Raw genomic sequence first — 13852 nt, forward strand, 5'->3', positions numbered from 1 at the left:
AGTACCATATTCGGTCGAGTCTAAAATCTTCCTTCTTTTCTGACAAGCTATTAGAAGTTACGAGAATAGATTAATGAGTTATTGAATGTCTGTCATGATCAAGGAAGAAATCTCTATTAGTAATTCTAGTAATTATAGTGTTTTGTATTTATCAATATAGCATAAAAATTATTTTTATTTCCAAAAAACTGAAGCAAAATTCAACTTCATTACATTAATTAATCAGCTGGTTTTATTCATCAATCTTCTAAAAAAATATGATTTAATAATAACACTGTATATCAGATAGCAGTGGCGATAACACTGGGGAACAGGCACAACAGCAATTTTGGAGAGTCTTTCTTTCTTTTCTTCACTTTTGTTTTTGTACATTAATGGAAAGCATTATGCTCAAACATAGAATGATTTGTCAATGTCTGCTACCACCTTATCAAATAGCCCCAGGTGGCATTTATCTAAAGAGATGGGGTACGTAGATTTTATGTGATAGGACATAAGATCATGCCGGCCATACAGGAAGCAGTATTAATGGAACAGTGCAATGATTTAAGAATTTCTGTTTGTTTCTAATGAAAGCAAAAACATTTATGTGGGAAGTAATTCCCCTTCAGTTTTGTTCTTTCTGTTAACAGAAAAGGACTGTTGCTGTTGTGCACTTGTGCTAGTCCTGCTGTATATGATTTGTCTCGATTTGCCCATTTGGCTCTATAGCTAGTGAGGATACTTTTTGTTTGATGTAAATTGAGGTGAGGGTTTCCTTTATCATGATCCTACTTGCTCATCCATACATTGGACGCATTAGCTCCATTGCTAGGGAGTCTGACATTTCCTTGATAAATCGTTATCATGGTGGTGTTTTAATAGTGATTCAATTCCACTTTGTAGTATCTGCAAAGCCTATATCAGTAAATTATAAAGCCTTTCAAGTTAGCAAAAGATGGTTTGGGTTCCATGAGCTTAATTCAGAGCAGATTATGCAGGTTGAATTCTTGACCAAACATATAAAGATAGACCCCAAGTAAAAAAGGGCCAACTTCTGACGTGAAATCTGCAGCATATTTCATCATCAGTAATTTGACAGTGATTATATATATGTGTGTGCGTGTGTGTAAACATGTAGCCCTGCGTGATCAACTTCTCTTCTACAGATAAGGATTGGTTTCCATCAAAAAGAAAATACATGTTGCTTTTTAAGTAATGGCATTTCTTGATATATATATATATAGAAACCTAGGCTTAATGCCCATATATAGTAAGTGTTGAACGAAAACACCTGGTAAGTAATATTTTCTTTCATGTCTGGTCAAAAAGAAAAATCCATTATACTTATTCTCTGATAGCAGTTATTAATAAATCAGCATTAATTTAGTTCAGATGCTGTTTTTTGCAGGATAAATGTAAAAAATATATGATATAGTCCATATTAACTAGAAAAGCGGTACAACATTCCTATATATGTTTTCTTAAAATTATAGCTGCAATGATACTGCCAAGCGGCATTCCAGAGAAGAAAAACTTGCTGTTTCAGGCAAAAGCTAATTTAATTATTGAAACAAGGTTGAGAGCTTCTATTAATCAATACACTCCTGTAATAAACATGAATCAACTGATCAGTTGCTCTCCCTTCATTATTGACGACACAATATTATATCCTTAGATTAAAATCTAACAAGACTTCTCTTAAAATACAATCATCGAATTAGCAACAGCAAGAGCTAGCGCAGAAGTCGTGATGCCCAGATACTAATTATAATTTATAACCATGAGAAGTCTTTCTTCCAGTTTACTTCATCATTACTGAAATAAAACCCATCCTCCCTCACCAACCAAGAGCACTTCCTGTAAAGGCTGCAACGCTGAAGATCCCTTGGAACCGTAAAGGCATCGAACTTCCTCCTCATTGCATCCCACTTCATGGTGCACCAGAAATGATTACTGCACCAGAAGTTGATCTGGAGTCTCCAACTAAAATCATCACCTTCCTGGAGGGCACGTCCACCGAGATCATCACTGTCTGATGAGCACCATATGACTAGTGGCAGTGATGAGTTGTTTGTGAACCCATTGATGACTCGAACATCGTACTCTAGCCCACAGAAATATTCTGGTTGATATATTGACATGAAAATCATGCCTATGGCGAGGCTAACTACAAGAAAACTTTTAGTGAGAACCTTCATATTGTGACGTTTGAGATGAAAATACTCTCGAAGACTTTAATATATAACAGAAGCACTAGTCATTTGTCGGGTGCTTTACTGTTACATCCCAAATTTTTTTTAACACAAAAACTGATTGTAGATACATTTTCAATGCTTTATGTTAAGAAAAAATTTAATTAAAAATTAAAAATCTCATAAATATATTTAACCCATTTATTTTAATTTATCTAAAATAAAACTAAATATGTTCTGGGTCGACATCCCACATATATATATTTAAATGAATTAAAATGTAAAATGTAAGGAAAGATTTTATATATATATATATATATATAAACAAAACAAGCCAGACACACATGCGCGTTGGGCCCATCCAAAAAAACTTGGCTCATAAGCTAGGCCTCTTTAATTTTTTTGTATGAAAGGGTAAATGACCCGTGTTTGTTAGCCAAGTTTTCGATTACCAAAAGATTACTGGAAAGTTTGGTCATAAGTTTTTTAATCTAAAAATTCAATTTTAAACCTTTTTTTTTACCTAAAATAAATAAAAAAAAACAAACTAAAGACTTTTAAAAAATCTATTAATGGCTTTAAATAACTTTAAAACCAATTCAAAAATCCATAATTAACTTGAATTTAATATTCATTGAGTTTAGATTTATCACTCAGGCGATAAAAAGGAAAAATAACATCTCGGTGATGTTTTCCTCATTAAATATAACTCAAATATAACTCATTAACATCTAAATCAATCTTTTTTTTGACAAAAATTAGTATCAATCAAGACTTTCTTTCTTTTCAACTAAAATTTGATTACTTTCTTTACTCTCTTAAACTAGGGATTAAAAATAAAGAAAATAAATTTTTACATCAAAATTAAAATTTTAAAAATTAAAATATAATAAAAATAGAAATTAAAAAATATAAGGGTCAAAACGAGCTCTTTATGCTAACTTTAAAGTGCCACATGTCATCCTCATCTTTTTCTATTTAATCCACCATTTTCCAACCCTAACTTTTCTTAAAAATATTAAAGCTAACTAATTATTAATTTGGCCAAAAAAGAACTTAAATTGATGAGAAAAACTTCAATTACAAAAAAAAAATCATTTTAGTAATTCACAATGAATTGTAAAAGGTGCCTATAGTGTATTTGGCCATGTCATTTAATAATTTCTATAATATGTGTGTGTGTTTGTGTGTGTTTGTGTGTGTGTGTATGAGTTGTATTTAAAAGCCTAATCATTGATGAAATCTCTTTATATTGGTATATATAATTTTTTATGTATTCCAACACATTTTTTATACATATAGACTTTTAAATGGTATGCATTTCTAAGATAATGATTAGTTTTTAAGGTTAAATAAAATTTGTTTATCTATTTATTTGTTGGTATGTGACTATATATTTTTTAAGGCTATTACTATTTATTTCTACATGTATAAAATATTCAGTTAAAAAAAAACATATAGAGGATGATTTGTTATGTATAATATAATTTAGACACCAACACAATAAATGGAGAGTCAAAGTTCCAATTGGGGTTCTAATTTTATATCGATTCAAATATTTTCTATTTGTATATTTTGTTCTTATTTGTTCAACAAAAAATTTAATCAACCCAACCTGACTCATAACATGTGTCCTAGGAGACATTAAGGCAAGCTATATGTACATAGGGGTAAAGTTAAAAAGAACAAAAAAATCATCATTTAATGTTATGAATAAATATTAAACCTGTAAGGCTTATATGGATTAAAAAGGACTCGAAGGTCACCACTCATTCTTGATCGGCTTATGTGGGATATGTTAATCCAATCTAAATTCACTTGTACTATGAACAGATAAAAATATGTATTCAACAATTCAAATATCTAATAGTCAATGTCTAGGGATAGGAGTTGATAACATGTCTTATAATCTATGTTAAGTTCTCAAAATAAATTATAGTTTACACATCACATATTAAATAAAAAAAAACACAATGAATGAAAAAAATATATAATCATTAATTCAAATACTTGATAGTCAATGTAAAAGGATATGAGCTGAAAACGAGTCATTTTATCCTGGCTTGAGTTCTCCAATAAAAAAAATTCATACATGACATAATAAACAAAGAAAAAACAAATTTCTAAATTGAGGCTTAACAAGACTAAAAGATTGATGTTTTCTCTTAAATGCAAAAGTGTCAAAGTAAATAATCCAGTAAAATCAGGGTCGAACCACAGAAAAGTTAACTATATAAATTACAAATAATAATAATAATAAGTTAAAGAGGACAAATTAGTGTAAAGATTAAATAATGATAAAAACAAATGTTATGGTTAGAAAATACACTAATGGTATTAAAAATAAATATAATATAAACTCTTTTTATTACTCAACTGAAAATCACACACAAAGAAGGTTCAAATCGGATGATTTGTCATTAATAACTTATTATAAATTGTTAGCATAATCATATTAATTATCTTATTTAAGTAATACAAAACTTTTAAATATTATCAAGAATTTATAATGTTAACTTATATTAACAATAAATCAAGTTCATTGAGTATAAAAAGAGTTTATGATGTTAACTTATGTTTAATAATCAAGATTAAACAAATACTTGGCATTTGTTTTTGATTTTCAGTTAAGTAATAAAAAGAGTTTATATTATATTTATTTTTAATACAATTAATGGATCCTCTAACCTTAACATTTATTTTTATCATTATTTAATCTTTACACTAATCTGCCCTCTTTAACTTATTATTATTATTATTATTATTATTCATAACACAAGTGTAGGTTATACCATACAATTAGTTATAAAAAAACCAAATATTTGTTATACCAAATGTTATATAACACAAATCTAGATTAACTATTTAACAAGTAAGATATTAAGAATTAATAACATAAAAATAATAAGACATGTTAATAGAAAGTTATTTAGGATATAAACATTGAAATCCATATTAAGTTTATATTAAATTTATCTTAACAATGTTAATGAAACATTTTCACCTTAATAAAATAAACTTATCTAAACATAATAAAGAAAAAAAAAACATAAATAAACAAGAGGATAACATGATTATATAAGTATAGTAAATAAAATGAAAAACATAAACAAAAAATTAATAACACTATAATATAAAATAAAACTTGAACATTAGAAAAATATAAAGAAGAAATAAAAAATATGATCTTAATCTGAAAACTAAAATGTCTAAATTTATAACAAATACCTTCTTTTATAAACTAAAATTTAAAATTATTGACTTGATATTTAATTATTAAGTGGATGATCACCTATTAACTTGGTGATAACTCTTATTTTTTTTATCTAAACAAAATGTCATTATTAATATCAAAATTTAAACAGATAATCTATATGAAAATTTTGAATATTTACCTTAAATTTTTAATTAAAAAAATAAGCTCATTTAAACTAACATAGAATAGTATCTTAGCTTCCTGTAAATTTAAAAAAAAAATATGCTAAAATTTACACACCAAACAAGGACAAAGTGTCACCTTCATAAAAAAATGTGGCAGGGTAAAGGAATTTTCAAAAGAAGAATTTCTTGGATTTTGCAACATTTTTCCTCTCTTTTTTCAATTTAACATCCACTTTTCCTTTATCCTTTTGCGTCATTTTCCACCCCGCGTGGATTGGTAATGCTGTGAAGCTGTTTTTACCCTAGCTACACTTAAAAATCTGTTTGATAAAGCAAAAACTCATGTAAGAGCCCACCGAAAATTGTGGTCTAGACCCAAGTTTTGCAAAAGCAAGAAAATCTGCGGGCACGTTGTGGAGAGGCTAGAGAGCAAAATGGTGTCATTTGTGACCTGTAGAGTTGAACTAGTGGAAATACCAATTTTAACCCAACAATTTGAGCCCGGGACATGTATTAATCATAGCGATAACAGATCAATAGAGTGACCTGATGCCTGACCCAAACCAGGCTGAACTTTTGAATCAAAATGAATAATAATAATTATTATTCAGTAAAAGCTGGGTAACATGATAGGTTAGCTAACGACATATAACAAACTAACTCTAAATTGATATTTTTATTTTTATTTAAAACTATATCATTTTGAAATAAACCCAAATTGACTTGCCGAGCTGTCATACCCAAAGCCAAATCTTATAGCTATTGTATTTCCTCTACGGTCAAGTTTGTTTGTAGTTGATGAAATCAAATTTCAGTCTCATCTTGGAACAAAACTTAGTTTTGTTCGCAGCTATTTACATGCTTTATTTTCCTTCGCAAAGTCTATTTTAGTTTGTGATTTAATTCTGATAACCTTTTTCTTTACAAACAAATTCAGTCTGTACCTTTTGATTAGAGACATGGGAAGACATGAAATTTGTTCATGGAAATCCCTGGGAGATTTATAGAATCCAGAGCTTTTATTTTAATCCCTCATTATCCAAATGTAATTTACTTCGACTCTCATATGTGTGGAGCTATGTTGTAACCTCAAGATCTTGTTGAACAATGGTTAAAACAAAACCGTGCCAATTTATTTGCTCTTGACAAGTTTATTGTAATTAATTAAGGACTAACTAAATCATAAAAATGTGAAACCAAAAAATTCAATGCTAATTTAGAAAACTAAATAGAGAAGCCTCTTTCATTCCTTGAGCATCAGGTTTGGAAGTGAAAAATCTATTTAAGAATGAATGTTTCTGCTAAATTTATAGCATTTGGAGTATAGAATTGTTGTGATTACGGGTCCGTGACTTGGGTTTATTCTTGAGATTGAGAAGTGACGGCATTTTCACGGCACATTAAATTTGTATTTTGAACATCTGAGAAGAGGAGGCAAATAAACATACCGAGGCAAATAAACATACCTGCTCAGTACTTAATTCTTTCATTTACGTCGATTCCTGTAGTGCCTACACAATTTGGAGTCAGTAACTTGGTCCTTGGTCTTCTGTAGACAATTTTCCATTGAAGAGCTAAAAAATGGAACTTAACCATTACCAGCCAAGCCAGTTAAGTGAGAAACGACGTCTTCAAGGCAAGAAAGGTGACTCAAGAACTTGTCATGAAGTTCAGAGGATTCGAAGTGATTTTCCTGCCACTGGGAAATGCCACCACCAATTAACTTCAGACCATTCTGGAGTAATTCCATTCCCCTGCTGATTCCATCAGGGAGTTTCCGTCTCTTTTTTGACACAATGTCAACATTAATCTCCATACTTTCACACTCCGTAGCATCTATATGTATCCTTGAGACCTTCTGAACCATTTCTTTTAGTGTCATACCTTCCCTCACAAGCAATTCAAGCTGCTCCATGCTAGGCGTAGTGTTAAGAAGAGCTGTTTCCTTCTCCAGAAATGCCTTCAAATCGGACATAAACCTCTTCTCGCTTGCTTCATTTCCTGACATCAGATCATAAGAAAGCGATGCATTTTGTGGCACAAATCTCCATAGCTGATTGCAAGAAGTACGAGCAGCAAAATATCCAAATGCTTCGATTGCAAGATGAACAAGTGCCCAATGCCGCTCCCTGAATAGCATGTGGTACAACTCCCACACAGCAGAGCTTTTTGCACAATCATCACTCTCTGTCATCTCCATGTCTCCAAGTCCTCCCATAAAAAGAGCAAGATATGGTTTGCACTGATACAATTGGGTACTTGATGCTGCTGGCGCTGAAACAAACAGGGTTTGAAGTTCCAATATGACTCCCTCCATCTCATCAGATTTGTATAGATGCTTCATATTTGAGACAATCCCCAACGTTCCACTCAAAAGCTTATAATAGTGTTCCTTCCTTATTTTTTCCACAGGGTTTCTGAAGTTACGAATTATAGCAACTAAAAACTTCAGGGTCTTCATGTCAACATCAGATATGCTAACCTGCCTACAAAACATACAACTTTTACCATTATTCCTATATAAAAAAAATAGGGATAAGGATAAATCGGTTTAGGAATTCTCCCACACATCTATGATTTTAAACTAACGGGTCATTCATATAAGTTTGATACCGTTGGCAAGGTCATGGTAACAACAACATAAAACAAGTTTTGAAGATAAAAGAAAGAACCAAGCATTTAAAGAGTGAGAGAAGCACTGCATGTGAAAACTACTCAAAAGCTATGATGTTGGAGGCAATGCATAAGCTTGGTAGTTTGGTCAGATTTGCTAAATGCAAACGAAAGAATTTCTTTTCCATTTTCTTGGAATAGCTCGTACATTGTATGTAAATAAAAGAAACTGGTTACTCACTGTGCCCGCAGGGAAGCAGATAGAGCATGAACTGGAATCCCAAATGCACCAGAACTACATGTAGTCAACATTTTATCATCAAAACTCCCTATGAAACCAAAATAGTCTGTAATGATCTTCTCTTTTGCAGTACTTCTGATGCTATCGGATAGTGAATTTAGAGGAAACCCTTCCAAGAGCAATGCTACGTACATAACTGACAATTGAGATCTTCCATCACCAACTACAGAGCTGTAAACACGGTCTGCCATAGGTGTTGTACCATTAGCAAGCAAGCAAATTATTCTTGCTACTTTCCTCAGAGGAGAACCTGGAACAAGAAATGACTCTGGAGACTCCAGGAGCTTCAGTAATGAGCAAAGTTTATCAATAATGCTATTCACCATGTCCATTTCACCATAACGCATGAAAAAGCACCAAAGTTCCATTACAATCTCCCGGCAAAGAAAATGTGGATGGAAAAGATTCTCAAGCAGGAAAGCCTCTAATTCTTCCCAGGCAAAACTTGAAGACACCACAATCATGAAGGTTTTTAGTGCATGCAAAAGAGCAGAAAACATAGGCTGCCAAACCAATGCCTGTGCTTTCCCTGAACCATATGGCACAGGAATCTGCAAATCAAGAACGAAAGAGTATACATCTTCATAAACAAGCATATCCAGAAACCATCTAAATTTTCTAGTGATCTTGATCTTTATGTCTTCTTCAAGAACCCTGGAGTGTCTCAACAAATCATGAAACAATGCAACCCTGCCAAGCAACAATAATCTTGCTTCAGACATAACTTCACAGCTCACAGAAAAGATTTCAACCATCGAAGTCATACGAGAAAAAATACTTGAACCTTCATGCATAGAATTTGAGCAGGACTCGTCATTGAACAACCAGTCCAGAAGTTCAAACTTGTGCTCCTGTTTCACTTCAGTTGAACTGAGTAAAGAATTCAGCAAATCCATTGATGTCTTCTCCAAAAGTTCTGAAAACACTTCACTAGCAGTGTTCAAAAGTTTTTCATAGCTCAGTAAAACTTTAAAGGTTGAGATCATTAGGACACAGAGGGTCACCTCCTTGGACACCAAATATGCTTGGCATGGATAGAGGGAAGATATTTTCACTACAGTGGTAAGGTAAAACTTGGATGGAAGAAATGCCCTTCTGGCTTCAGTTAAAGAAATGGTTTCCTTCAGTGAAGAAGACCAAGCCTCGGCTGCACACCTAAGAGGATCATTCACCAGTGAAATTAGGGTTACAATAATATCCTGAACGCTTAACATCTCTTTTGACACCCTCTTCCCTTGCTGAAGCAAGGTAACCACACCTTTCCATGACACATTGAGAATGGTTACCAGACTTCCACCTTCATTTCCTGCAAGGATCCCCAGTTCACACAATTTCTCTGTTGTAAGTTTTGTTACGTTTGTAACATGATTCATTATATTGGCTCTTTCTGAATCTATATTGTTTTCATCCTTCTCAGGTCTTGAATCAAAAAGATCCCAATTCACAGCATCAAAATACCCTTTGCATAGTCTCATTACAGTATCAATCACAGTCTGTGCAGCCTTTAGTATTTCTGAGCCAAATGAGCTGATTGTCTGCTTAGAGAAAGGAAACAGAACATTCTTAGAAAGAGATGGTAACCAAGTTCTCCAAGCATGCAATTAACATCATGAAGAGGATAAGAAATTTCACCTGAAAAGACAAAATCAAGTTAAACTTCACTTAAAATGCAATCTAAATGATCCACCCGATCATAGCCCTGGTACAATCATTATGCAGTCGTGGATATGTACTTAAATGTTTTCAAGTTATAGAGTACAATTATGTTTCATTGTTGTAGACAGTCATGGACGTCACCAAGGCCATGCATGGGAGAACTTAATCGGAACCACGGAGTGGAGTGGGAAGAAGGAGATGAAAAATACTCCATGATATGATCACGTACATGTTTTAAACTCATAGCTTCCCATTTTAATGGTTTTAGGATGTCCCTAAAGATCTTCATCAAAAGATACAGAAGTATTAAAGATGTTCAATAGTATGATTTCCTATAAGCTTGCCAACAAATAATCTACCATTGACTATCGCCGCAAGTATAACTGTTGTATGTAAAAACTGTTTCCAACAATATCGGAAAAGGGGATTTCAAGCAAGCAGCCTGATCTTTACCAAGTCACAAACTATTCAATGATATAAAAGCATGGGAAAAAAAGGAAGCAAAAGACCTGGTACCTTAAACTCTGATACTACGTCTTTTATCAAATTTAGCTGTTCCAAAATGAATCTCTCAACAATAGCTGCTGATCCATTGTCAATAAAAACAGGGTGTCCTGTCAAAGCAACCGTACTGGCAGAAGAGAGACTCAAAAAATCTAAAAGAAGCTGCAAAAGATAACTTTATCATGTCAAAAAACAAAAGCAACAACCACCGCACATTATTGTGAAATAGATGATAATAATCATGGAAAATTTTGTTAAGAATTTCAAATTTCAGCTTAAAAAGGCCCTCATTTTACAGAAACGTAAACTCCACATTTATTCATGACAACGTAGGTGGCCGAATTTCTTGTCACGAAGAGAGGATGTTTATCTTTGGAGAACTTGTAAAAACATCGCACGCTGTCAAGGGATGTTACCTAACACAACGCAAATTAAGTACTTAAAAACAATATGTATAGACGATGCAGAAAGTACCTGAAAGAATAGCTTGGAATGTTCTTCTTCTTGAGATTCCTCAGTTGACATAGCAGTCATCTTCAGATGTTTTCCGCACCACCCACTTGCCTAATGCACACACAGTCTCAATAAGGTCAAGAACTGACATACCACTAAACAGAACCATGCATGAATATCAACAAACTGAAGACAGCTAAAGTGGAATTCTACCTTTGTCCCAAGAACGAGAAACTGTACTAAACATCCAGACAATCCTGAATCTACATATTTCGCAGCCACACTCAAAATAGACATGTTTAAGAAGCACTGAGATATATCCAAGCAAGTGAAGTCTTCCCAAAATGTCCAGCTTGTTGTTAAGGCCAAAAAAAAAAATAGAAACCTCAATAACAGCATCAAACAGCATATAAAACAGAATCAGACATGTAACATAAGCATCCAAATGTAGAATGGAGGATACTGTGAGACATTCGATAACAGGAGCCAAATCAGATTTCTCCAGTAAATCAAAATCCCGAAGCTTATCAAACAGTTCGATCCGGCTCTCAACAACCTGTATTAAATTCCGAAACCTCTCGATTATCAAAAAGCAAGTAAATCAATGAGATAAATCATTTCGTTATTGTTTTTCAGAGATCTAATTTCGATTTTGTAATCAAGCAGACAGAAATTTGTTCGAAATAGTAGAGTACGAATTTCTCAGAAAAATAAAATCTAAATCCAAACCTAACATTGAAGGAGGGAAATAAAGAAATTGAAGGAGCTTACATCTGAAGATTTGATGGCTTGAAGGAGATTCTGCAGCTCCTTGCTGGAGCTTTTTCTCTCCATTTTTCGTTTTCTTTGTTTCTGTGTTTGTGTTTGGTTATCTGGTTTGAATTTTTATTTTATTTTATTTTGTGGTGGTGATTGTATTCTGCTTACGCTTTCCCGCCTTCACTGAAAATTAAAGAGGGAAAGCTAGGACTGGAATTACATTTGAGTCCTTTTTTCTGTCTTTTCGCCTTATTAACCTCAGGGGCAAACTTTAAATTTACCATCCAATTACTGAAATGGGTATAAAAATAATTAATTTAATCCTTTGTATATTGTGTTCAAGTCATAGAAATATCTAATTAATTAAGTATGATTTATGGGAAGTGATAAATAAAAATAAATCATTTATGTTACATTATTTAATTTTCATTTGTTTTATAAATAGAATAATTATTTTTTTCTATTATTTTTTTCAATCAAGTATTTTATTTTATTCAAGAGTTTCATAATCAATTGTTTTAATATCATCATTAAGAAATAATTATTTATGTAGTAATATATTTGTTAATTCCATAAATAAAATTACTATTTTATTTTACCCATTTATAATTAATAAATTTAAATACCTAATTAATATTATTTAATTCTGAATCTAGGTGACTTATTTTAATTTCAATTTAATATACATACATGTATATATAATTATTATTGAAGATAAATAAATAAAAACTGAGTGACCAAAAGAGTAAAGGGTACTGTTTTAAAATTTAAGGGGAAATAGCTTGGAAATTAAGAATGTTGAGATAAGTTTTGTCAAGTGAAACATCACATAGACTTACCCTGGAAGGAGGAAAATAATTATGAAATGAGACATTTTTATCCTTACCCTTCGTGCACACGAAACGATTTCGTAAGTAAATATACACTTTACATGAAAAAGTTTTTAGACTAAATATTATTACCATTGCTAAATACATTTTTCTGAAACACTGATTGGATACAGCTGGAGGCTGTAGCCATTCGCTTTCTGTGAAAATATTCCAACTCATTCTTGCTTCTTATTCTTTTTATCAATGTCATTCAGGTGTTTATGTCGCGGCCAATTGTTATATACGTGCAAGTGGTACATCGATAGTTTATGCTTTGTAAATTATTTTTTATTTTAAAAAAATTTAAATTAATATTTTTTAGATATTTTTAAATAATTTTGATGTATTAATCTCAAGAAAAAATCTAGCAAACATTTTTAGTTTCATGTATTTTTAATTAAATAATAATATTAAAAAATATCATGCATTGCATTACCAAATATATATCAAATTTGGAATATCAATATTGAAACAAGATAATTTTTAATAATAAAATTATGACTTTAAAGATAATTTCTTTTTAATTTGTTATGGTGTATTAAATTAACTCAAGTTTATAAATAAATTTTTTATGATTATTAGCACTATTTTAATTATAAAGCTTGAAAATATTATAAATTGGTATAACATCAAATTATCAAATCAAGACTTTAAACATGACGTATCAATTCTTTCAATCCTGACATTTCTTTTCGGTTGTGTATTTGTTGACTTTTCTTTTCTTTTCTTTTGTGTTCGCCTGTTATTTTAGCTAATGCAATTAATATTCTGCTAACAAGTAACAACACATGCGGGAGAGGAGTGTATAGCTAGGCCAGTACTGCAACTTCATGGATTGTAGCTACTGATTTTAACAGATTAGGGTTTACTGCACTGGTGGAGGCAGGGGGGCTGGCAGTGCCCGGCGATATTTTTTCCAGTTTTTTTTATAAAATAACTGAAATTTTAATTTTAAAAAAATAATTCTTTTAATTTGGCCATTTTTTTTTTTTTTACTCTATCCTTGGCTTACTGTATCCAGGGCGGAACCAGGGGAGGGCAAGCAGCGGCCCTGCAAAATATTTTAAATATTTTAATATTTTTTAATTTAAATAAATAAATTTTTTAATAATATATATTATTATATTAATTTTAGCCTCCCC

The 13852-nt window shown here is 31.7% G+C and overlaps 2 protein-coding genes across 3 annotated transcripts; both read right to left on the bottom strand.

Annotated features, from left to right (window-relative positions):
• Positions 1-1522: 1522 nt before the first annotated feature.
• LOC105109234 (uncharacterized) lies at positions 1523-2271 on the bottom strand. The gene has a single exon (XM_011003864.1). The coding sequence runs from the start codon at positions 2178-2180 to the stop codon at positions 1755-1757; it is 426 nt and encodes a 141-aa protein (XP_011002166.1). The 5' UTR covers positions 2181-2271; the 3' UTR covers positions 1523-1754.
• Positions 2272-6784: 4513 nt separating this feature from the next.
• Positions 6785-11978, bottom strand: LOC105109235 (uncharacterized). 2 transcript variants are annotated; one of them, XM_011003865.1, is made up of 7 exons: positions 11854-11978; positions 11546-11638; positions 11296-11430; positions 11104-11193; positions 10642-10791; positions 8410-10004; positions 6785-8041 (listed from the first exon to the last, which is right to left on the bottom strand). In XM_011003865.1, the coding sequence occupies exons 1-7, from the start codon at positions 11914-11916 to the stop codon at positions 7144-7146; spliced, it is 3024 nt and encodes a 1007-aa protein (XP_011002167.1). In that variant the 5' UTR covers positions 11917-11978; the 3' UTR covers positions 6785-7143. The 2 variants fall into 2 exon arrangements, with proteins under 2 accessions (XP_011002167.1, XP_011002168.1); XM_011003866.1 differs by lacking the exon at positions 11854-11978 and having other exon boundaries at positions 11296-11417; positions 11546-11632.
• Between the last annotated feature and the right edge of the window lie 1874 nt (positions 11979-13852).

This window comes from Populus euphratica, unplaced genomic scaffold (assembly GCF_000495115.2).
Source record: "Populus euphratica unplaced genomic scaffold, PopEup_1.0 scaffold210.1, whole genome shotgun sequence".
Lineage (NCBI taxonomy): Eukaryota > Viridiplantae > Streptophyta > Magnoliopsida > Malpighiales > Salicaceae > Populus > Populus euphratica.

Excerpts from the sequence above, each read along its gene's own strand:
- LOC105109234 (XM_011003864.1), bottom strand. The coding sequence starts at position 2,180 with ATGAAGGTTCTCACTAAAAGTTTTCTTGTAGTTAGCCTCGCCATAGGC.
- LOC105109235 (XM_011003865.1), bottom strand. The coding sequence starts at position 11,916 with ATGGAGAGAAAAAGCTCCAGCAAGGAGCTGCAGAATCTCCTTCAAGCC. Across the intron at positions 11,639-11,853 it reads AAGCCATCAAATCTTCAGAT|GTTGTTGAGAGCCGGATCGA; the intron begins GTAAGCTCCTTC and ends AATTTAATACAG. Across the intron at positions 11,194-11,295 it reads TTCTCGTTCTTGGGACAAAG|GCAAGTGGGTGGTGCGGAAA; the intron begins GTAGAATTCCAC and ends TGTGTGCATTAG.